The following is a 21,917-nucleotide window of genomic DNA, read 5'->3' on the forward strand; positions in this document are numbered from 1 at the left end:
CTGACGGAGCAGAGCACAGGGATCACACCGAGCCTCAGACCAGGTGCCCCGGGGCCTGTGGCTTGACATCTCCCTGGCCTGAGACCAAGGCTCACTTGCCATGGAAGGGGCCTGAGTCTAGCCCTGCCCCTTGTCCTCACAGAATAAAGCCACATACCAGCATAGAGACATGCCAGCCCTGTGAACAGAGGGCCTCTGGGTAACCTGCCCCTTACCCTAACCAGATGGGGCTGGCTCTGCACCTCTAGGAGGAGGGGACAGGGGTTCCCAATCTGCTGGGACTGCCCAGTCGGTAGGGCTCAGGAGCCTCTAGACCTGCAGAGCAGGTCCTGGGGGATCCTCAGCAAAACCCTCCAGGGTGTCTCTAGTCTCTGTAAGCCTTCCAAGAGTTTTCTGAAAACTCCCAGGGGACCGCTTCAGAGCCCCCAGAGAGGCCCAGGCTACTGGCCAGAGCAGCCAGACAGTGATTCCAACTTGGGGGTGTCACTGGGGCCACCGCCAACCAACGCAATGGGGCTGTCATTGATGGCGCCCTGTCCCATCCGCAGGCACCTCGTCCAGCTCCAGCTCCTCAGGCGTGCTCCATCTCGGGGCCAGCACACTCCCACCCACGCGGTCGATGGGTACCACCACGATGTAGAACCACCTGGGTGGGCAGAGCAGGAATGAGGGCTGTCATCGCCCACACTGGCGTCACCAGCCCTGGCCCTCTCCCGCACGGCCTCATCCGCACACCTGATGAGTGAGGCATCCTGCACGTGGGGCATGGAGAGGGTGAAGCGACCATCCTCTATGAAGGCGGAGGCGGGCATCGGCTTGTGTGGCAGGAGGTCTGGGGCCGTGCGGATGGACACGAGGTGCTGCAGGCCCCCCGCGCTGCTGCCACGGTTCATCAGCACGAACGAGTACTCCGTGTTCGGCTGCAGGTCTGCGATCAGTTTCCGCATGGAGTGCCCGTCCACCTCCACACTCTGCCCGTTGTACAGGATCTGTGGGGCGGGGGGCGGGGACAGGCGGTGTGTTTAGGGGGGGCCTCCCCGTCATGGGCCTATGGGCCAGAGCATGTGTGGCCACCTAACCAGGAAACTGCGTCACAAACGCCCCCACGCAGGATGGCCCATGGCAGGCCTGAGTGCATGCTAGGCTTGGCTGGCCATGGCCCTCACCCACCTTGAAGGGTACAGCCGACTTGTAGGAGTCTGGGACCTCCCAGCTGAGCAGCACAGACGTCTTCATAGCGGCCGCCACACGGAAGTTCTTGGCAAACACTGTGGAATACAATGGGGGGGGGGGTTATCAGCTCTGGCTGTGTAACGAGGCTGGGGTGATGGGTTCCCTGCCAGGAAGAGACGCCGGTCAGGGCTGGTGGTCAGGAATGGCTGCAGAGGCCAGGTACCCCGCTCCTAGCCAGCTTCAAATCACACAGCTCAGCTCTCAGCCCAAACTCCTCTTCACAGTGAGTACCGAGCCGGGCAGATGCCACAGGACCCGTGGTCAGGATCTCCAGAGGTGCTGGTCAGTGACCAGTTGTCAGTGGGATTTGGTCATGAGAGGCATGTGATCCCACACCAGAGCACGGTGGAGCATGTTCACTGGAAGTCAGTGGGTCATGGCCCCAAGAGATTAGCGTCCCACACCCAAGAATGGTGATGCGGTCAGAAGAGATCAGTGGGTCAAGGTCACTAGAGATTGGAGTCACACAGCAGAGGTCAGTAGGTCAAGGAGAGCAGAGGTCAAGGGTTGTACACCGAGAATGTGGCACCTGTTTGCTAGAGGTTAGTGGTCATGGTTATGAGATTGGAGGGTCACACAGCAGAGGCTGGTGGATCACAGTCGCCAGAGGTCAGTGGGTGAAGGAGAGCAGAGATCCCCAGGCGCGGCCATGTGCCGGCAGCACACACCTTGCTCCATGGGCATGGTCCGGGACTGGATGCTGGGGCTGAGTGGGCCGGCGCCCTTGCTGGTACGTGCGCGGACCTTGATGTCGTAAGTGGTGTCCGGCTTGAGGCCGGAGAGCATGAGGTGGGTGTCGGCGGTGACGTTCTGTAGCTCCTGCTGGCTGTTGATGTCACGGTACACCACGGAGTAGTTGGTGATGCGCCCGTTCCTCTCCGCCAGCACCGGGGGGTCCCAGGTCAGCTCCGTGGTAGAGGTGGTCAGCCCTATCACGCGCAGGTTTTGGGGGAAGCCGCTGGGCGCATCCTCGGGAGTCGTGATCTCCTTCTCGAACTCTTCTCCCGGGCCAGCCCGGTTCTTGGCGGCAAGCCGGAAAATGTAGGTGGCTCCCTTGTGTAGGCCGGTGACTGTAAAGTGCTGGTCGTCCTTGCCAAAATCTAGGATGTTGGGCTTTGCCTCATCGGCACGGTGGTACTGTAGCCGGTAGCCCAGCAGCTCCCCTGGCAGCTCCTTGGGGGGGTGCCACTGCAGCAGTGCGGTGTTCATGGCCGTGGTGCTGACCATCATGGTGGGCCGGCCTGGGACTGAACAACCACGCACTGGCTCTGGTGCTGCCCGCCTCGCTGCCCCCGCCCTCGGCTGTCCCGGACCGCCCCCACTCACCTGCCCCGGTCGTTGTGACAACTTTGGGCTTGCTGCGGGCACCATCCCCTTTGGTGGTGTAGGCGGCGACGGTAATGGAATAGGTGGTCTCTGGGGTCAGGCCGCTGATTATGGTTTCCTAAGGAGGAGGAGGGGCCCATTCCCATCACAGAGGAGCAAGGAGGCCAGACTGTGCCAGCCCCTCAGGACCTTAGCCGGCAGGGAGTGGCTGGGGCACACAGGGCCAGAGGTCCTGGGGGGCAGGGTGGCGGTGCTGTGCAATGCTGGATTCTGCTGGACGCGGAGGGCGGGCAGGTGGGATGTGTGCCCAGGAGGTCCCCGCCCATCCCGGGAGCTGCACGCCTGCACCAGACAGCTCACTCTTCCTCTCAGGTAAAAACAAAGGGCTACACTGTTCCTCTACTCCATTGCACTGTGCCTACATGACACACAGGGCATAGAGCTTTGCACGCACGTAGCACCTTGTGTGGTTCCTGGCACGCACATGCAGGCAGCCTACAGCTCCTCCTGTGTAAGCAGGCAGAGGGCCACTGCATTGCACGGGTGTGCGCACACACACACACACACCCATCTACACCCACAGCCACAAGCAAGGTGGAGTGGGCCCAGGTCCCACCCTGCAGGACCAAGTCAGGACCCCATGCGACCTCACGTAGGAAAGGGCTCTGTGAACACCGTGTGCTCACAATACCTTGTGAGACAAGAAGAAAGCAGAGGAAGACAGAAAACCCCCACCGTGGGGAACACACTTCCCCACTTTCCCGGGTGATGCCCAAGGAGTCGGCCAGGGCACTGTCTCCTAGCCTTGGCAGGCCCTGCCTATGCCCATCTCCAGCCAAGGCATTATTTCCAGAACATGCGGACAAACATCACAGAAGGCCAAGCCACGCCACATGGAGGGCAGAGTGGGAAGGGAGGGAACCACCGAGCAGTGGCAACAGAGCTGTCACCGCCAACCCTGGTGTCCCTCCAGCTCTGAGTCTCAGGTGGGGCCACTGCAGCCACCACCCACCCCTCGCAGACACCCTCCTGCCCGAGCTGGAGGGTGTCCAGGGCTGGGGCTCCAGAATGCACCAATGCCGGAACCGGCTCCCCTGATTTCCCTCCCAGCCTGGGCCCGGGAGCAGGTGATTTTTCACTCCAGGGATCAATAAGGCCTAATGATCAGGATCGGATTTAACTCCATCCCTGTCTGGCCAGAGCAGGGGCCAGGCCCTGGTCGATCACAAACACTGGCCTGAAATTGCCGCTCGACAGGCGAGAAGTAAGGATTAGAGGAAATGCCAATCGCTGCTCAGCTTGCCGCCTGAGTCTAAACGCCAATTTTCTCCGGATGTGGCTGGTGCCCTGCGGATCTTGGCGGCTCAGGCTGGGGGAGAAGGCGGGGGAGGGGAGTGTCCCACGAGCCCAGCCTGACCCAGGTCTCGCCCGCGCTCGCACACCTGTTACTTACATAGTCCTCGGACTCCTCTGGCCGCCACTGACCGCGGGAGGGAGAGAAAGGGAGACAGGATGTGAAGGACTCTGGCTAGAGCGGGCCTGGCCCGGGGAGGGCAGAGGGAGGCTGCGGGCCTCTGAAGGGCCTGCCCTTGGCGGGTAGCACCCCAGGACCACTCCCCATCCACAGATGCGCCAGGGTTGAGGAGAGGAGGGAGCCGGGGAGGGCACACAGGCTGAAGGGGGAGGGCGCCAGGACACAGAGGGACCAGGGAGCGCTGCCTACAGATGCTTTGAGGGAGAGGCCGCCAGACTTAGGGGAAGACCCCCAACTCCTCTGGGAGAGTCTGGCCTAAATGCCTGTAGTCACGGTGACTATTCAATCTCCTTTCACTTTCCCAAGTCTCCCACTTGGGAGACGGAGAGTACAGCTGGCCCGGGCAGGAGGGTATCCCCAGAACGGTGACGAGCTGCACGGGCCAGGAGGTCAGGGGCAGGCTGGCCAGCATGATGATGAAAGGGTGAGTGCCAAGCTTGGAGTCTGGGCCCTTCCCCACAGGCACAAGGGAAGCAGTCAGACCCGTGTTCCTCCTGGGGGTGCCCGAGATCTCATTTTGGTAGGAAGGCATACTTGAGGGCCGGCAAAGTTGCTATTTCTTCGTACGTTCTTCTTTAGGCAACAGTGCACGCAGATGCGCTAGTTAGGCAGAGGCAGTGAGGTGTCCCTTCTGGGGTCCTGCAGCACCAGAGAGCTGAAGCTGGCCAGCATCCAGCACAGCAAAGGGAGGTGGCTCAGGACACCTCCGGGCTAGAGGTACCATGGGGTCCTCTGGCCCAACCACCCTCGTTGAAATGCTGGTGTGGCCTTTGTCCACGGACCCCGGTTTCTCCTGTTCTGGGAAGCCGTTGGAAAGGCCTTGAAAGGGGCATGGGACAGGATATGGCAGGAGGCCATCGATGGGTCCCTGCGGGCCATGTCCACTTTCCAGGGTGTGGCTGGGCCCACCTCTGCTCTAGGTTCCCCATCGGGGGGATGGGGGGAACCTCTCGCTGTCCAAGCCAGGCCTGGGCATGATGAAGGTCCTCACAGAGCACCTCTCCCGTGTTGGAGGCAAAGGGAGTGAGGAGGAGGAAAGACAAAGCGGGTGAAGCAAAATGGAAGGACAGAGGATGGAAGGGAATGGCGGAAGGGAGAAGATGAGGTGGACACAGCCAAAGAGAGGTGACACAGAGGGAGGGAAGGAGGGAGGGAGGGAAGGAAAACATGCTGTGAGAACAGACCTGAGATGGAGTGTACAACTCCATTACATAAAAGGTGACAGGTCTGGCCACACACTTGAGGAGGGTGTGACCCCCATGGTACTTCCAGAACTGAGGAGAGCCCTGGCCTAAGCAGGTGGGGCAGCTGCTGGGTAAAGGAGGACAGGCCGTGGTGTCCTTGACAAGGCGGTCAGGGGACAGCTGGGCCCTGTGGCCAGGCTGGGGACCAGGCCCCATCTGCTCTCCTCCAGGCTTGGAGCAGAATGACCCAATCCCAGGGAGTCACAGGGCAGGCCCTCCATCTTCAGCTGGATTTTCTGGAGCCTGGAGCTCATGTCTGCCCCCCTGTTGTGGGATGTCTGAGGTCACAAGGACGGTGTCCCTCCTCCCATAGCCCAGCTCCCTTCTGACCACTTAGAACCAGAAGGGGCACCTGAAAGGGTAACCCCACTGGCACAGCTGTGTCGCTAGCCCCCTAGGATGGGAGGGGCTGGAGGGAGCCCATTCCCAGGATGTTTCTGGGCGGGTGTGTCGTGGAGGCTCCAGGAGGAGTTCTCGACCTGCCCCAGGAATGCAGGCGGGTGCGCATGTCCGCCTCCTCCACCCCCGTACCCCCTCAGCACTGGGCAGGCTGAGGAGAGGAAGACAGGACCCTCTGGCCAGAGAGGAATGTTGCCTCAGAGGACTAAGCCCAGCCGGAGGCATGAAGGGGGTCTTTTTATGTGGGTGAGCACAGCACGTAGAATAGGGGATCTGTCCCCAGCACCCCTGGGCCCAGCCCACGTAGGGCTGGAAAGCTGGATGGGGAAGGCGTGTGGTCTCCGAAGGGAATCTGGGCTCCTTCTCCCCCTCCGCCAGGGCCAGCTCAGTGCTGCCCTGTGGGTCCCCTCCCAAGGCCCTGGTTTTGGCTGGGGACACCTTGAAGGCAGACCACACCAGGTGTTAGGACTCTTCAGCAGAGTATTTGGGGAGGAAACTCGCCACAGCACTCACAGCCCTTTCCAGGAGTTCAGAGACGGTTCTTGTCCAAGCTCAGCCACCTACTTCCTGGGAGATTCTGGGCCATTCATGTAGTCTACCAGTATCCCAGATTCTTGCCCTGATTCACAAACCAGTGCTCGGAACACCCCAGGGACCTCACCCCAAGCTCACAGGCAAAAGTCATTATCCCCTGGAGAACAGATGCACACAGAGGAACACATGAGGCTGGCGGCCAGGCCTAGATCTTGAGCGTAAACACCAGGGGCTGAGCCATCCTCCTGTGCGGGGCCAGGCACAGAGCAACACCCTGGCTCAGCCGTTCACAAAAGTGCCATGGCCAAAGGCCAAGCGGGGACCGGCGACTGCGGGAGCACTCTCCCTGCCCTGGCTGGGACGGGACGGGAACAGCTGCCCAGCCCGGCACCGCTGAGGAGGAAGGCGGATCACAGATCCCAGCCTAACCGACAGTGAACGTGCTCTCTGCAAATCACAAAGGAGGGTCCGGGGGGAGCTGAAGCCCAGGCGGGGCGGGGGCGGGGTGGGGTGTACACTGGGAGCCGGGGTCTGGGCTCCTTGCTGCCTGTGTTGGTATCTGCTAGTCACAGAGGGGACTGCCAGGCTGGGACAGTCACCAGGGCAGATGGGGCTGGCGGGGCCTGGGCTGGCATGCCTCAGGTAGACCCAAGACAAAAGAGGGGGTGTCCCTGGCACCTAGCCCTGACTTCCTGGTCTGATACCTCCCCAGCCTGACGCAGCAGGGTATCTGGGTGTCTCCGTCCTCTGAGGGGAGGCAGGGGACGCGGGCTCCAAAGAGGTAGAGCAGCAGGCTGGTCTTGTTCACCCTTCCACCCACCACCTCCCAGTGGCACACCTGGGCCTCAGCCAGCATGACGTCCTGGATGATGGGTGGGCCACGGGGCTCGCCATTCTCTAGCCGCACATAGGTGACCTGGTAGCCGCGAATCTGGCCGTGCTGCTTGCTGGGGACGGGCAGCTTCCAAGAGACACGCACAGCAGTGGAATTCAGTGGTTCCACCTCCACCTTCCGTGGCGGTCCACTGGGCACTGGGGACCAGGAGGAGGGGAGAGTCAGGCCTGGTGGTATGGACCTTGAGTTGCGGGGGAGCACACACTCCAGGGCCTTGCCTTTGCACTCCTTGCCCCCGGAAAGGCCCTGATACGGCTTCTACAGACCGTCTGTCCCGGGTGCCTAGCACAGGGAAGCCCAGCCGACCCTGGCCCTGAGCTACCTCACTTGGTGGGGAGAGTGGTGGTGAGGCACCAGGCCTTCGGCCACCCCGGAGTCAAGCACGACCTGTTCCATCTCCTCCCGGGCCCCCACATCGTGCCGATGTCTGGCCAAGACCGAGTCTAGTTGATTGTGCTCTGAGCGTCTCCTGCACCAGTCTCCCCAGTCTCAACCTCCAGGACCTTCGGGAGGGGCCGCTGCTTCTGCCTTGGAGCTAGCCCCAAAGCCTGGGATTCGGGCACAGGCTATCCCCCTCTGCTACATTCCCCCGGCGTGGGCTACCAAGCCTGCACCAGGCGAAGGCCCTGGGGTGCTGTGGGGGTATCTGGGAGGGGTGCCTCCCTCCCCCGCCCCTCCCCTTGGCGCCAAGGCCTACCGTCCTCGTCTGTGCGCACGAGCACCGGGCTGCTCTCTGGGCCGGGGCCCACGTCAGTGTGCGCCCGCACCCACACCCGGTACTCCGTCCACTTCTCCAGGCCCACCAGGTCCCAGCTGGAGTGCTCGCGACTGATGCTCTCCACCACATGCCGCCCTCGGTCCTCGCCGTCCACTGCCTCGTAGGCCACCGAGTACTGGGTGATGACGCCGTTGCGGCTGGCAGCTGGCGGCGGGACCCAACTTACCCGAACCGTGGTGGAGCCCGTGCTCACACAGGTCACCTTCTGGGGAGGGGCTGAGGGGGCTGGGGAAGACAAATGGGGGGAAGCAGGCAGATGGAGGGTGGGGGTCACGGGCACAGTGACTAGTCACAGAGGATGGGAAACTCACCCAGGCAGGCTACTCCCTGAGTGCAGAGTGGCTATCCCAGGGCCCCTCCTAGGCAGGCTGCCACTGCCGCCAGACAGCCCAGCTCCCTCTGGACCACAGGCTACACACACATACACACACACACACACACACACAAGGTCTCTCCCACACGTATGCCATCTCGCATTAAACCTTGCATCAAACCCTGCCAGCTACACACAAGCATGGGTCATGATTCCCTGGCCCCTGGGTCTCTGGGCCCCTGGCCCCTGGTCACACACACAGCCACACAAGGAGAACCTCTAGCTGCTGTGCCCACAGCTCCTGTCAGGACGAGCAGCCTTAGTGGCTCTTCAGGCACAAGAGAGCCATGGCCTGTGCCTACGTGGACAGGGTGCCTGTGCTGGAGCCACTAGGAACCTGAGACTGGAGGCTGTACGGGAAGGAGGCCCATGGCCTTGGGTAATCTGGAGAAAATGTACTCTATGGAGATGCTCTTCCTCAGTGAGTCCCCTGGGGTCAGGAAGCAGATGTGGGCCCCCTTCCCTCGCCCCCAGGGGCATATCCAGGCCTCAGTCCCACCAAGGAACCTGGTGCTGTTACGTGGCTTCCTCACCATCTGGAGTTGCAGCCCCACACTGTGCCAGGGTGACTTGGGCACCTCCCTCCCCGGCCCCTGAGGCCCTCATCTCCACGGCTTTCTCCTTCCCTGCACCGCAGTGGGCACACCCTGGGTATCGCCACGCTCAGGATGGTCCTACTCCCTGCACGTGGCCTCCCACACCCCCTCGCAGACCCTCACCTTGTGCCAGCTCAGCTGCTCAAGGTGCCCAGCAGCACCCTGGCTCCTCGCCCCCCTGCGACCTCCACCCGTTCGCCTACCATCCTTACCGCCCTCAATATTGGGCTTTGACCTTGAGGTCTGCACCTCACCATCTACCCCCAACTCCCTCACTTATTTCTCTTTCCACGCCCCTGCCCGGCCGGTGCCAAGCCCTGGATGGGTCCAACCCTCTGCCCTCTCCAAGGCGGTCGGTCCTGAGGCAGGTGGAAAAGCGTTGCCTGCCCTGGAAGGCTGGCATCCTGTGTGCAAAGTCCCCAGTGGCCTCACCTGGGCCCTGTGTGCTGTCTGCAGCCTCTCTTCTCTGCCCAGCTCACTCTGCTGCTGTACACAGAACGTTTTCAACCTCCTCCACGCTCCGCTAACCTCCAGCTCTCAGCACACAACTGTCTCCCACTTTGCAGAGAAAACTGAAGCCTCCCACCAGCAGCTCCCTCTATCTCTTGCTACCAAACCCACCGAACAACTGCAATCTCGCTGAGCTGCCCTTGCTTCCCACGAGGAGGGAGCTGTGCTCTCCCGTCCAAGGTGGATCTCTCTCATCCATGCTGTCCCCTCCCCCTACCTCCTGAGCCTCCAAAATCCTTGTCTTTCCTGAATTTTCGACTTCTCCGACTTCTCAGAATGGACTCATTCCTCACCACGTTTAAACTGCTCAAGGGCAGCCCCGGTGGCCCAGCGGTTTAGCGCCGCCTTCAGCCCAAGGCCTGATCCTGCAGACTCGGGATCAAGTCCCAAGTCAGGCTCCCTGCAGGGAGCCTGCTTCTCCCTCTGCCTGTGTCTCTGCTTCTCTCTCTGTGTCTCTCATGAATGAATAAATAAAATCTTAAAAAAAAAAAAAAAGTTCAAAAATTTCCTATCTTTAAAGACAAAAGCCCATCCTTGGGCCTGCAGCACTCAGCCTCTACCTATAGCAGTCCCCTCCCTCCGGCTAGGCCTCACAACCCTCGCCCCAGGTCCTCCATCCAGCAGACGCTCCTGCCTCCTGCGTTCCTCTGGCCCTGACTGCTCAGCAGCAGCATCGGCTCTGTTCCTTCTGCTCTCTTCTTCCAGCCTCCGAGACACTCCCCTCTCTGGGATTTCCCACTACCTCTGGTCTTTGTCCTCAGAGTCCCTCACCCCTAGCCCAGCATCGCCACCTGCACGGCTGGCACAAGGCCCCGGGCTGAGGTGCCTGCTTTGGCCCTACTTCCTCCCCTCTTCCCAGGTCTGCACACCAGAAGCACAGACTTCGCCTGATGCTCTCCTTTCCCTCAGCATCCAAAAGCCAAGCCGTCACCGAGTCCCAGGCAGCTGGCACCCCAGACGGCTATCTGATCCACCACCATCACCACATCTGAGCTGCCGTCTTTTGCTTAGACTCTTGCACAGCCTCCCAACTGGTGTCCGGCATCCCGCTGGGCTGTCCCATGCATGCTTGCCCAGCAGCTGGGTCAGCCCTCCTACCTGTCTTGTCCTCTTAACCCGTGGCCAGCTGCCATGGCCTGCTGCTTATCCCAAACCACAACTAAGTGCTTTCCCGCTTCAGGGTCTTTGCACCTGCTGCCCCTCTGCGTGAGGCCTACATCACCCAAGGAAGCCCCCCTGGCCCCCTCAGACCAGATGAAGCTCCAATCCCAGCACCTCTCCACTGTTTGTCTCCTCCGCAGCACTTCAGACAAATGTAATTAAAAGCTCATTTGGATAATTGCAGGTTGAACATCTATCTGCCCCACTAGACTAGGATTCCCTGCAGGTACGGGCCACGTCGGGGTCATGCTGCCAGCCCTGCTCCGTGCATGGGCACAGTGGGAGCGCAGCAGGTGCCTGTAAGTCAGATCCGTGAACATGGGGTCGCATCTACACAGTCTGGGGGCACATGGACCGCCTCACAGACACTGCCGTGATTAAGGCTGTCACACGTGCTGTAACTGCCTCAATGTCATGATCCTGTCCAGCCACATATCCATGGCCCCTGTTAGCACACAGAGCCTCACAGCCACCCAATCCCGGGGCACACCAGACACTCATACGGGTGCGGCCCTGCCAGGTGGCCACACAGGGTCACACGCAGGTCCACAGCACTAGTCTCACGTACACAGGAATACGATAACCACACAGCAGGCAGCCCCACACGCGGAAGGCCGCGTGGTCCTAAGGCAGGCACGTGGACAGTCTGCCACCCGGGTTCGTTCTCACAGACGTGTCCCTACGTGCCGTAGGCTCAGTGTGATGACACAGCTCCCATGTTCCTCCCGTGGTGCGGGGCATGAGGCAGGGAATGCAGGTGACAGGGGAGATGAGATGTGGGGATATGGAGCAGGAGGACAGCTGCCAGAGCGGGGACATGTCTGAGACATGGCAAGCGTGGCTGTCCCAGCGCTGAGCATGGCCCAGTCAGCTAGTGTGACCAGCGCAGACGGGTGGGGGCGGGGGAGGGGGATGAGTCACAGACACAGAACTTACCTGGTGGGGGGCTGGGGGAGGGAGGGACAGAAGTCAGGTGGGGAACGGCATGGGCAGCAACTGCCTGGACACAGACTAGTGGGAACTTACCTGCCCCTGTGAGTCCAGACCCGGAGCCCAGACAAGAGCCCATCCGGGGCCCAGCAGACCTGACCACCCCCCCGGTTGAGGGAGAAGGGCGTGTGTGTCTCTGCCCCGGCCCAGCTACAGGAGGCGTAGCCTCAGAAGACACTTACTGGACTGTGCTGTGCGGGCCTCAACGGTGGGGGTGAACACGCCCACCCCCATCTCGGAACGGGCGGCCAGCTGGAAGTGGTACAGTGTGTCAGGCTTCAGGTCCTCCAGGGTGTAGGAGGAGGTGGGGTCGAAGGTCACCTTGTGCTGGAAGAGCAGGGAGCACTCACTGACTGCTCTGACCTCACAGGCTGCTCCCCAACCTGGGCTGCGGCTGGCCCCTGTGGACCCACTGTGGCCTAGGGCCGCCTCCACATCACACGGCCACTGCACAGACTCCGTGGCCATGAGCATCTGAGACAACAGCTCTGTGAGTGCCAGGTAAGCCGCAGAGCCGGAGAGACCCAAGGGCAGACCGAGGGACTGTCGCCCAGCAGTGGGGACAAAGACTATAGAACCACGCTGGCCACGTGAGCCCCAGGGCCACCCCTGGGGGCCATGTCCGTACAACCACAGGATCCAGAAAGTCTGCCCGGGGGAGCCCCGCACAGAGCCTACGGGATCCAGGGGAGCCCTCCTCCCTGCTCTTGTCCCCGCTGAGCACCCACCTGCTGGCCTTCATCCTCTGCTGCCCAATACACCAGCTCGTACTTGATGATCCGCTCCTGCGGGGGAAGCAGCCACGAGAGCTGGATCCTGGTGTCCGACTCTGCTTCAGCCTGGAAGTCCGCCGGTTGCGCAGGCACTGCAACACCCCCACACCCCCACGCCAGGCGCCGTGAGCCTTGCCAGTTCCCCACGAGGGCCGGTGGCACCCGGAGAAAGGAGGCATGGGAAGACAGCCCCGGGACCCTGTCCCGCATCCCAGGTGACCGTGCACGGCGGGGTACAGGCCCTCAGCCTCCCCCAGCCCCCAAGGCCCCGCCGCAGTGGCCAGGCCGGCGTGCTGCCCGCACCCACCTCCCTGCTGTGTCTTGACCTGGATGGTGGGGCTGGGAGGGCCGTCGCCCACGGCGGTGAAGGCCAGCACGCGCAGGCTGTAGGTGATTCCGGGCAGCAGGCTGCCCACGGTGGTGAGGAGGCCCGCGTCCGTGTTGTGCTTGTGCCAGGCGCTCAGGGGGCGACGGGCGTCGGGAGTGTAGTAGACGCGGTACCCTCGCACCAGGCCGTTGGGCTCCTCGGGCGGCTCCCACTGCACCAGCATGGTGCTCGCGCTCAGCATGCGTGCCTGCACGCGGCGCGGGGGGCTGGAGGGCGCCTGCTCTCCCGTGCGTGCCCGCACCGCCTCGCTGGGTGGTCCCCGGCCGATGCTGTTCACCGCCAGCACGCGGAAGGCGTACTCGGAGAAGGGGCTGAGGCCGCCAATGCTGTAGCGGGTGGTGGCCACACCGTCCACCTCCTGGAAGGGGCCCTCCGTCCCCGCCGCGCGGTACTGGATGCCGTAGTAGGACACAGGCTCTGAGTTCCCAGAGTCCCAGGTCAGGGTGACGCTGGTGGCAGTTGTCTCAGTCACCAGGAGGTCGATTGGAGGTTTCGGCAGAGCTGGGAGACAAAGCGGGAGGCTCAGAGCTGCCCGAGGTCAGGACCCCAGAGGCCAATCCTGCTCCGGGTGTTAACTATCCATGGTACAGCTGGCCCTCACGGGCCTCCTTGAAAAATGGCCTGGGGAGCTCGAGGTGACCTCAAAGGGCACCTAGCGGGGGATGGCGACACCTGTCAGAGCCCTCAGGGGCCTTCGGTCATCTAGGGTCTACCCACATCACTTCCAGAACTCACTGGCTCCTCACTTAACAACAGCCCCAGAGGTGGCGTGGCCTGGCCGGGTCCCTGCAGATGGAAAGCGCGCCGGCTGGGAGGCAGAGGTCTGCCTTTGGGGCTTGCCTGCGCTTCCTCACGTGTAACTGGGGTTGGTGTCGGGGAGAGATGTGCCTAAGACAGCCTGGACGGGGCTGCTGGCCCTACACACCTGTGGCTTGGCTCAAATTGAAGGTGGAGCAGTCCCAGATCCCAGGCCAAACATTACACAATTATCAAGTGCCTACTAAGTGCTAGGCGCGGTGCTGGGCTGAGGACACAAGGTCACACTGTTGGTCACATCTCTGCTCTGGTGGACTTTACATTCTAGGGTGAGTGGAAAGCACCGAGTCCGTAACGATGACTCTGGCGCATGCGAGGACAGCAGAGAGCGGGAGGCTGAGCTGGGGAAAATCCACGAAGGCCTCAGAGAGCTGAGGCCCAGACAGTGAGAGGACCAGCACGGCGAGGGCTGGGTGAGGGCCGGAAGGAACCCAGCAGAGCCAGGAGGGCCAGGCAAGGGGAGTGAGGATCCTGCTCTTTGCCCTGAAAGCAATGGGAAGTCACTGGAAGGCAGTTTCTTAAAACAGTGGGGAGATCTTGCTTTGTATCTTCAAAAGATCATTCTAGTTGCAGAATGGAGGATGGGTCTGAGGAAGGAGGATGGAAGCACGGAGCCTGGAGGAGTGTGCGTGCCCATCCTGGGGCCCTGGTGGAGAGCCCACTCTCTGTGGCCACTCTTTCACTGCAGCCTTGACATGAGGCTGATGAAGCTGAGGGTCTGGCACCAGGACGTGGCTCGGGGGCCTTTCTGCGGCATCAGACCCCGCGGGTTCAAGTCCCCGTCCTGTCACTGACTCCTGCATGACCTTGCACCTCAGTTCTCTCATTTGTAAGAAGAGAATGAGAACGTCTACCTCCCAGCGTAACAGAGCAGTCTCTGTGCTAACCAGCACAATCTGTGCTAACCAGTACAGCATCTGCCCCCAGGAGCTCAGTACCCGTTAGCTATTATTACTAACATCACGAATAACAGAAACCTCTCTCTCCACCGAGGGCTGGCAGGACCCCAGGAAGCACCTGGGAGAGGGCAACGACCCCTCAACCTCATCCAACCCCACAACAGCCATGCTCACCTGCTACGGGTGCTGGGACCTCCCGTCACCCTCTGCACCAAGGCAGGCCTTAGGCCACAGCAGGCATGCACGTGGCACTCACCTTTCACTGTGACCTGGGCCGTGGCCTCGATCATGCCTAGAGAGGAGATGGCCACGCAGGTGTAGTTGGCAGAGCGCACGACATTGCTGAGCTCCAGCACGTTGCGGCCAACTGGCATCTCATCCTCCTTGGTGAGCTCCTCGGCCCCCATCATCCACTTCACGTAGGGCATGGGTGCCCCCACCGCAACACAAGTCAGGTTCACGCTGCCACCCGGCATCACCTCCTGGCTGCTGGGAGGGATGGAGAAACGAGGAGCCACACGGCGCACTGCAGGAGGAGGGAGAGAGGCACTCACAGGCCGGGCAAAATACTCGGGAGGATTGAAGGGCAGGGGCCCCTCATCCAGGAAGCCCCTCTTGTCAGAGCCAAACCCACCTGAGAGACAGGTGGGGCAGTACCAGGGCCCCGGCTTACCACCTCCCACCCCACTTTTGGCTACAAGTAGCCCCCACACTCAAGAGAATGGAACACAAGAGATTCCACAACCAAGCTCCCCCGTTTTACAGCCTAGGAAACTGAGGCCTAGAAATGTGCTGTCTGCCCAGGGTCACACAGGGATTCAGCGCAAGGTCCAGGCCCCAGGTCTATACCGCGGGCCTCCTCAGGGCCACATTCCAGGTTGCCATCTGGTGCCTGCCCCTACTTGCTCCTGACCCCCACTACGGGCCTCCAGAGGGGCTCACTGGGGCACGAGTGAAGTCCAGGCACCGTAGGGTGGAGGACCTCAGAGCATCTGGGGCAGGGCACAGGGCTGGTCCAGGAGTGACGTGGCCACCTTCTCTAGAGTCACGGCCTCCACCTCTGGGCCGTGACCTGAGGGAAGAGATGAGGGCAGGGGCATAATCGCCTGCCAGGATCTCAGCCATGCTTAAGGCACAACCTGGGAACTCCAGGGGAAGGGCTGCCCCTCAGAAGGGGGTGGGCAGGGGCAAGGGATCAGGGCAGGCCAGGGACGTGGTCCGCGGGCAGGATGGGCATGACGATGGCAGTAACATGATGAGTGCGCCGAACAGACGGCTTTCTGAGCCAATGAACAAGGGTCTCAAGGGAGAGGGTGGCTGTGCCTGGCCACGACCTCCGGCCTTGGGCTTCCCAGGCCAGAAACTGTTCTGAGCTTCCCAGGCCAAGGTGCAGCCTGGAAACCCCCAAAGTTGCAAGCTTGGTACAAACATTTGGAACATGCAGAGGGAGGGAAGTCAGGCAAGACCTAGCCATGGGCAGGCATGCTTGGCGTGCTGACGGGTCATGCAGCTGGTGGGCAGGGGCTGAAGTGTGTCCTTCGTGGGCACCCCTACCGACAGGGCTGGAGGAGGCAGGCAGTGAGGCAGAGTGACCAAACGGCCTCACTGAGAGTGTGTGGGTCTCCCAGGACCCTTGCTGGGGCGCCCGGCATGCAAAGGACCCATGCTGTCCCATCAGGAGCACCTCCGCTATGGGTTCCAGACTCTGCTGCTCGTGTAGCCCCAAACCACAAAATCAGAGCTGGAAGTAGTAACTACAGACACCATCTTGTCCAACCCCTGACCTCACTGCCACAGGGGTCAAGCTGTGGCCCAGAGCCTAGACACCCAAGGAATCACCTGTTAACGGATGGCCCGAAGGCATCTTTCCAACCCAGTAATTTTTCTCCAAACCCAGAGGTTCCCCAGGTTGGGGGTAGAGTTACTTAAAGAAAAAGAAATGCCTTGGAGTGAACCAACCCCAGAGGCTACTGCCCCACCAGAGCCTCAGCCCCTCCATCTCTCCCTGCACTGACGCACTGGGCGGCTCTCTCCCAGAACCGGCCCCCCACAAACAAGCAAGTCTGCTCACATCATTTCTCTGTTAAAAACCCCTGCTCGGTTCCCTGAGGGATTCCTCACTCAGCCTCACTCCGAAGCCTCCACACAGCACCCCCAAGCAAGCCACGTGTGACTGGCACCGTGGGCTGAGTTCCCTCTGTGCCACAGGCTCACTGGGGGCTTCGGTGCGTCTCATGGACATCTTGTGTTCTACCTTCTAGAACTGGCCTTGTTTTCTTTAGAGGAACCACCTCTCCCCACCCTAGTCTTGCTAAGTGGAACATGTGACCCAGATCTGGCTAACGAGATGTAGCCTGTGGACTTTTGCAAAGACCATTAGAACAACAACTTTCTCTCTGTACTGCAGGGGCCGACCTGAGAGGAACTGAGGCCCACCTTTCCTAACACATGGGAGCACATGCTAGAGAATAAAGGAGTCTATTGTGGAGGGCAGAGTTAAGAGACAAACAGAAAAGCCTGATCAAACTGCTTAAATATCTGGATCTAGCCCTGCCTGACACCAAATCTACTTCTACATATTTTAGTTGGGTAAGACAAGAATCTCCTTGTTTTGCTCAAGCTGATTAAGTGTTTCTGTCATTTGTCCCAAAGCTGGGAGTCCCCCATGGAACGATGACAACATGTAGACACTTCCGCATGGCAGGCAATAGGTGGGTCCTGGGCACGGCTGGTAGGAGGGCCCCATGCCAGAGCACCGTTCAGCACTCCCTCAAATGGCACAAGAGTGAGACCAGGAGGTATGGACAGACGTGTCACCCAGCCTGGTGCTACGTGCCCTCCCCGAGCTCTGGAGCTGGGCCTGGGGAACAGGCGGGTCTATCTGCTGGCCAGGGGTCCAGCTCAGCCCTGGCTGGAGCAGAAAGGCAGAGGGGCGCAGCCTTAAGTCATCAGGTCTTTATTCTTAGCCAGGGGCGGCCCATCTCCTCTTGGTTCACAGGCATCAGAACAGCCTCAGGGAAGGGAAACCGCTCTTGAGCTCCTGCTACATGAGGCAGGCTTCCTTGCTGTAGATCCCATCACCTCTCGATGGCGGACAAGGGAATGGATGTAAGACTGATACTTTTTAAGTGACGTGCCTGGGTTTATGTATTATCAGGAGGTCATCAGTGGGATCAAAAGCTCACGGCCTTTTAAAGCCTGGCTGATAGGGTGGAAAAAAGATCCTGAGGAGGCTCCAGGGAGAAGCTTCTGGAGCTTCTGGGTAGTCAAGGCTGGTGGAAGGTATTCTCCAGTTGGCAGGATGGGGCTTGGAGGAGCCTGCGTCAGGAGAGGTCATGGCCGCAGGTGTGACCCTGGCAGAAATCTTGGGGCCGGGCAGCCCTGGTGGTTCAGCGGTTTAGCGCCGCCTTCAGCCCAGGGTGTGATCCTGGAGACCCGGGATGGAGTCCCATGTCAGGCTCCTTGCATGGAGCCTGCTTCTCCCTCTGCCTGTGTCTCTGTCTCTCTCTCTCTCCTCTCTATGTTTCTCATGAATAAATAAATAAAATCTTAAAAGAAATCTTGGGGCCTGATTAGTCCCTGGGAAGAAAAACAAAGCGCCCCACAGAAAGGAAGTAGGTCCTTGGCCAATACACCTCGGGTCCCAACCTAAGCAGTCCAGAAAGCGGATAGGACCGTACTCCAAGTGGTCCGGGGGCGGGCAAAGCCTTCTGTTCCACCACCAAGTAATGGAGGTCTTTCAGAACAAACATTGGGAATAGTTTTGCTTTTAGTTTTAGTTTTCCCCTCCTCCATGCAGGTAGAAGGGAGAAGTCCAGGGGCTAAGGATGAGTTTGAGAGGTCAGATATGACCCTTTGAATCATCCCTAGGACCAGGCAAGGGCTTCCAGCCCAGAGACTGCTGGGGGCGCCCCCACTGACGCTCTCACCAGAACACTGGGCTCCGGGCACATATAAAAGGAGTTCTGAAAAAAAAAAAAAAAAAAAAAAAAGGAGTTCTGGGATGCGATTCCCCACAGCTCAGGCTCATCCTCCCTGCAGTGTGACAGAGGTTAGGGTATGTCCACAGAGGGAAGGTGGGGGCAAGAGAGGGAAGACACCCCCTCCTGGGATCCTGAGCGCCAGTGGGGCCCTGTGTCCTGCACCTGCCTGGACAGCCACCCCCATCCTAAGAGCCAGGAGCGGCTGGAGCCTCCCTGCAGCAGCCCCACCAGCACTCCTCCCGCTGGCCCAGACATGAGGCCACCAAGAGGGAGCAGGACTCGCCCTGGACTCAGTCTATTGACAGAAGCAACAGCAGGGAAGAAAAAAACCAGAGCCGGAGAAAAAACGCACTTAGGGTCTAATCTTGGGCTCCTCCAACAATGCCGGTCTATTACTGTTCCCCGTGCATCCTTACTGCTGACATTTTATAGACAATTTCCAAAACAGGGCTCTGCCATTTCTGGATTATATTTCAGCTGTAACTTTTAAGTCTAATTATTTGCGCTGACAACCCCATATAATAGGGCGGTGTGGCGCCCGGAGGCATCAGCATTCAGCAGAGTGACAGCATAATCGCAGGGGGAGGCAGCCCCGCAATCTGCATTCGCTCGCAGAAATTTCTCTGATGAAAATAACACAACATTAAGGAGGGGATAAGGGGCAGGATCCACTGTATCAAGATAAAATAACTCTTTAATAAATAACCTTGTGGCTGCCGCAGAGCGGTAATTAAATGCCGGCGCACTCGGCACACAGTTTTAAGTAAAGCTGGAAAAATGTAAGATGTAATTATCAGCGCCAAACAAATTACCAGCCCGGCAAATCCCCCTGGAATATTTAGAAACTCATTTCTGCCTTCCCGTTAAATATTTGTATACGCGCTTTATTTTTGGTGGGACCAGAGAGGGGGAGGAGGAGAAGGGACAAGGGACCGGGAAGGTGGCGGGGAGGGGTGTAGGGGGAGGTGGCTGAGGGCTGGGCTGTCTCTGCTGATGACTGCTTTCTGAACGCCCCAGCAATCCGCCAGGTCAGCGAAATGGTGAAACTGAAATGTCCCAGAGCTCAAGAGTGCCTATGGATGGATGCTCAGGGCTGATATCTGAGCTCAGGCCGCAGCCCTCCTCCCCATTGGCTCCCTTCTCCCTCATGGAGGAAACCCAAGCCAAGGAGACATGATGCCAGAGGGGGAGCCGGTGGCCCGAGCCTGCTCCCTGGGACTCAGCCCAAAGCCCAGTGGACAAGTGTCTCATCTGACCGCTTGGACCATGTGCCCCAAGAACGACCACTAGCCCCTGCTGCCAGCCCCAAGGCTGGGGTAGAGGTCTGACCTGGGTGGGGCTGAGAACTGAGCCCCGTGTGAGAATGCTCTGGGGTGAGCTAGAGCAGGGGCTCCTGGGAGCCCTCCCCAATCTGTGGCCGGGCTGGGGCCTCTCCGGGGGTCCCACGTGGACCTCACTAACTCTCCGTCAACCGTTCCTCAGCTGTGAGCTCCGTGAACCTGAGTGCTCAGCACCCAGCACAGGCCTGAGGAAACGGAGCAGGCTGGGAGGGCCTGGGCAGAGGGGCCTAGGGCAGGTGGCAAGATCTTCATTTGGCTCAGGTCGGGGAGGAAAAAGACAAGAGTGTGGATTTCCTCCGTGCCTAACGTGATGCCACCAACCCGTGCCATGGACACCAAGCCTCATGAGGCAGACCAGGGCTGGCTGCCCACTGAGCTCCGCGGGGACCTCAAGGTCACGGCAGACCTGAGGGACTTTTGTCCTGTGCTGCAGGACCTTGAGGCGTGAGCTCATTCTAGATTATTAGTCTATTCCCTTCGTCTTCACAAGTGGCTGCAGCTGAGCTCGGGCTAAGGTGGAGTTTAGGCGATGAGGTTGTGGAAGTTCCCAGAGGCACACGTAATGCACTACAGCTCTCACAGCTCCCCCAACCACTCCTGGGCCCCACCCGGAACAGACAGCTGGCCCGACCCAGGCATAACGGGGGGCACAGTTTTGTGTCATGCACCATGCCTGCCTGACCACCCCTGCAGGGGAGCCCAGCTAAGGGGACATGCAGACACTGGCACATCAGGGACTCAAGCAGCAGAAACATGCAGGGCAGGGGGCCTGCCCACCCACCCCTAGTCCTGCCAGCCTGCCAGCCCAAACAACGGAGAGCAGAGCCCGACTGGCGGGCAGGCCTGGCTGGAGCGAGCCCGAGGGAGCTGACCGAGCCCGCTGGTCCCTACTGACGGGAGCATCCCATCGACGGGCGAACTGTAGATGGATAAGAAGTGAAAAGGACCAACCTTCTCGCTGATCTGAGAGATGAGAGTTTGGGTTGATGGCAGAGTGCGATGAGGATGAGGAGGGAATAAAAAAAAGACAAGGAGAAACACAGAGAGAGTAAAAACAGGCCAACCTTCATCTGCCCACACAGCACGGACACGAGACAAGACTCTTGTGCCCCACGCACACGCACGTGCACGCAGGTGCGCGCGGACCACGCCGCTCATGAAAGACTCAGGACTCATGGAGGACACGGTGGACAGGGCTAGGTCCCGCTGGCAGGTGCCAGGATGCCAAGGGCGGGACAGGGAAGGGTGGAAGGGGAGCACAGGCGGGCCCCCATGCCTCACGCACACCCCATGGCTCGACAGACCCAGTGAGCTGGGCTCAAGTCGGGGCCCCCCAAGCCCACAAACCCACCAAGGCACAGGGGCCACTAGATTCCCACCACCTTGAGGGAGCCCCACACTGCAGGGCAGCAGGGTGAGGAGCCGGTCTGGGTACCTATGGGGAGAAAGGCTGTGGGGACGCTGCCCCGTTTAGAGACAGCTACGGCCAGTGGCCAGCTCCCTGCAGAGAAGGGGAAGGTCGGGGGCAGGCAGGGCACGGCACGCCTTGGCCCCTGGCAGCTCTGCGTCCTGAGAGCTGGAGAAAAGAGACGCTGTGGATAGAAGGAGAGGGTGAGTCACTCGGAGGGAGATGGATAGTGACACAGAGAGGATGGTCCACCCAGCCTGCCTGGGCCTGCTGGACCGCGGGTGGAGCTGCGGGCAACTGTGAGGAAAGGCAGATGTAACCGGATGACGCATTCCCTGACAGCTATCCTGACGGCAGCAGCGGTCAGTGGTCGCCAAGCGCTTCTTGTGTGCCTGCCACCGTGCCGGGAGTGTCAGCGGCAGCCGCAGGGGCTCAGAGAGACAGCGGAGCCCTGAGAGTCTGGGTGACATAGGATGTGAAGCACTGAAGACAAATCCAAGGAGGAGACGTAGCCTTGAGCCCAGTGGACACAGTGGACACAGCGGGAGAAGAGGGAGGTGAAGGGAGCTGAATATTGGCGGGAGGCTGTCCATCTAGAGCAGCGGTTCCCAACATCCAGGGTGGGGAGGGGTCCCCCCAGGTGACACTGGGCAAGGTCTGGAGATATTGTGTGTTCTCGGGACTAGGGGTGCTGCTGGCATTTAGGGGGCCACACGGGCTGCTACACATCATACGAC

General features: G+C 60.4%; 1 protein-coding gene across 12 annotated transcripts in view; it reads right to left on the reverse strand.

The window, feature by feature from the left end:
- Nucleotides 1-21,917, reverse strand: part of PTPRF (protein tyrosine phosphatase receptor type F) — an 87,057-nt gene that overhangs the window by 16,721 nt on the left and 48,419 nt on the right. For 4 of the 12 annotated variants that reach the window (XM_072772585.1, XM_072772582.1, XM_072772584.1 and 1 more), the window contains 12 exons: nt 14,706-14,975; nt 12,654-13,235; nt 12,302-12,438; nt 11,756-11,900; nt 7,863-8,168; nt 7,109-7,302; nt 4,013-4,039; nt 2,560-2,677; nt 1,902-2,480; nt 1,171-1,268; nt 736-989; nt 553-646 (listed from right to left, as the gene is read on the reverse strand). In XM_072772585.1, the coding sequence (XP_072628686.1) occupies nt 553-646; nt 736-989; nt 1,171-1,268; nt 1,902-2,480; nt 2,560-2,677; nt 4,013-4,039; nt 7,109-7,302; nt 7,863-8,168; nt 11,756-11,900; nt 12,302-12,438; nt 12,654-13,235; nt 14,706-14,975 (2,804 nt within the window). The remainder of the gene's footprint in view (nt 1-552; nt 647-735; nt 990-1,170; nt 1,269-1,901; nt 2,481-2,559; nt 2,678-4,012; nt 4,040-7,108; nt 7,303-7,862; nt 8,169-11,755; nt 11,901-12,301; nt 12,439-12,653; nt 13,236-14,705; nt 14,976-21,917) is intronic. The other 8 variants (XM_072772586.1, XM_072772583.1, XM_072772592.1 and 5 more) reach the window with 6 other exon arrangements.

Source organism: Canis lupus, chromosome 13, assembly GCF_048164855.1.
Source record: "Canis lupus baileyi chromosome 13, mCanLup2.hap1, whole genome shotgun sequence".
In the NCBI taxonomy this organism is placed as follows: Eukaryota; Metazoa; Chordata; class Mammalia; order Carnivora; family Canidae; genus Canis; species Canis lupus.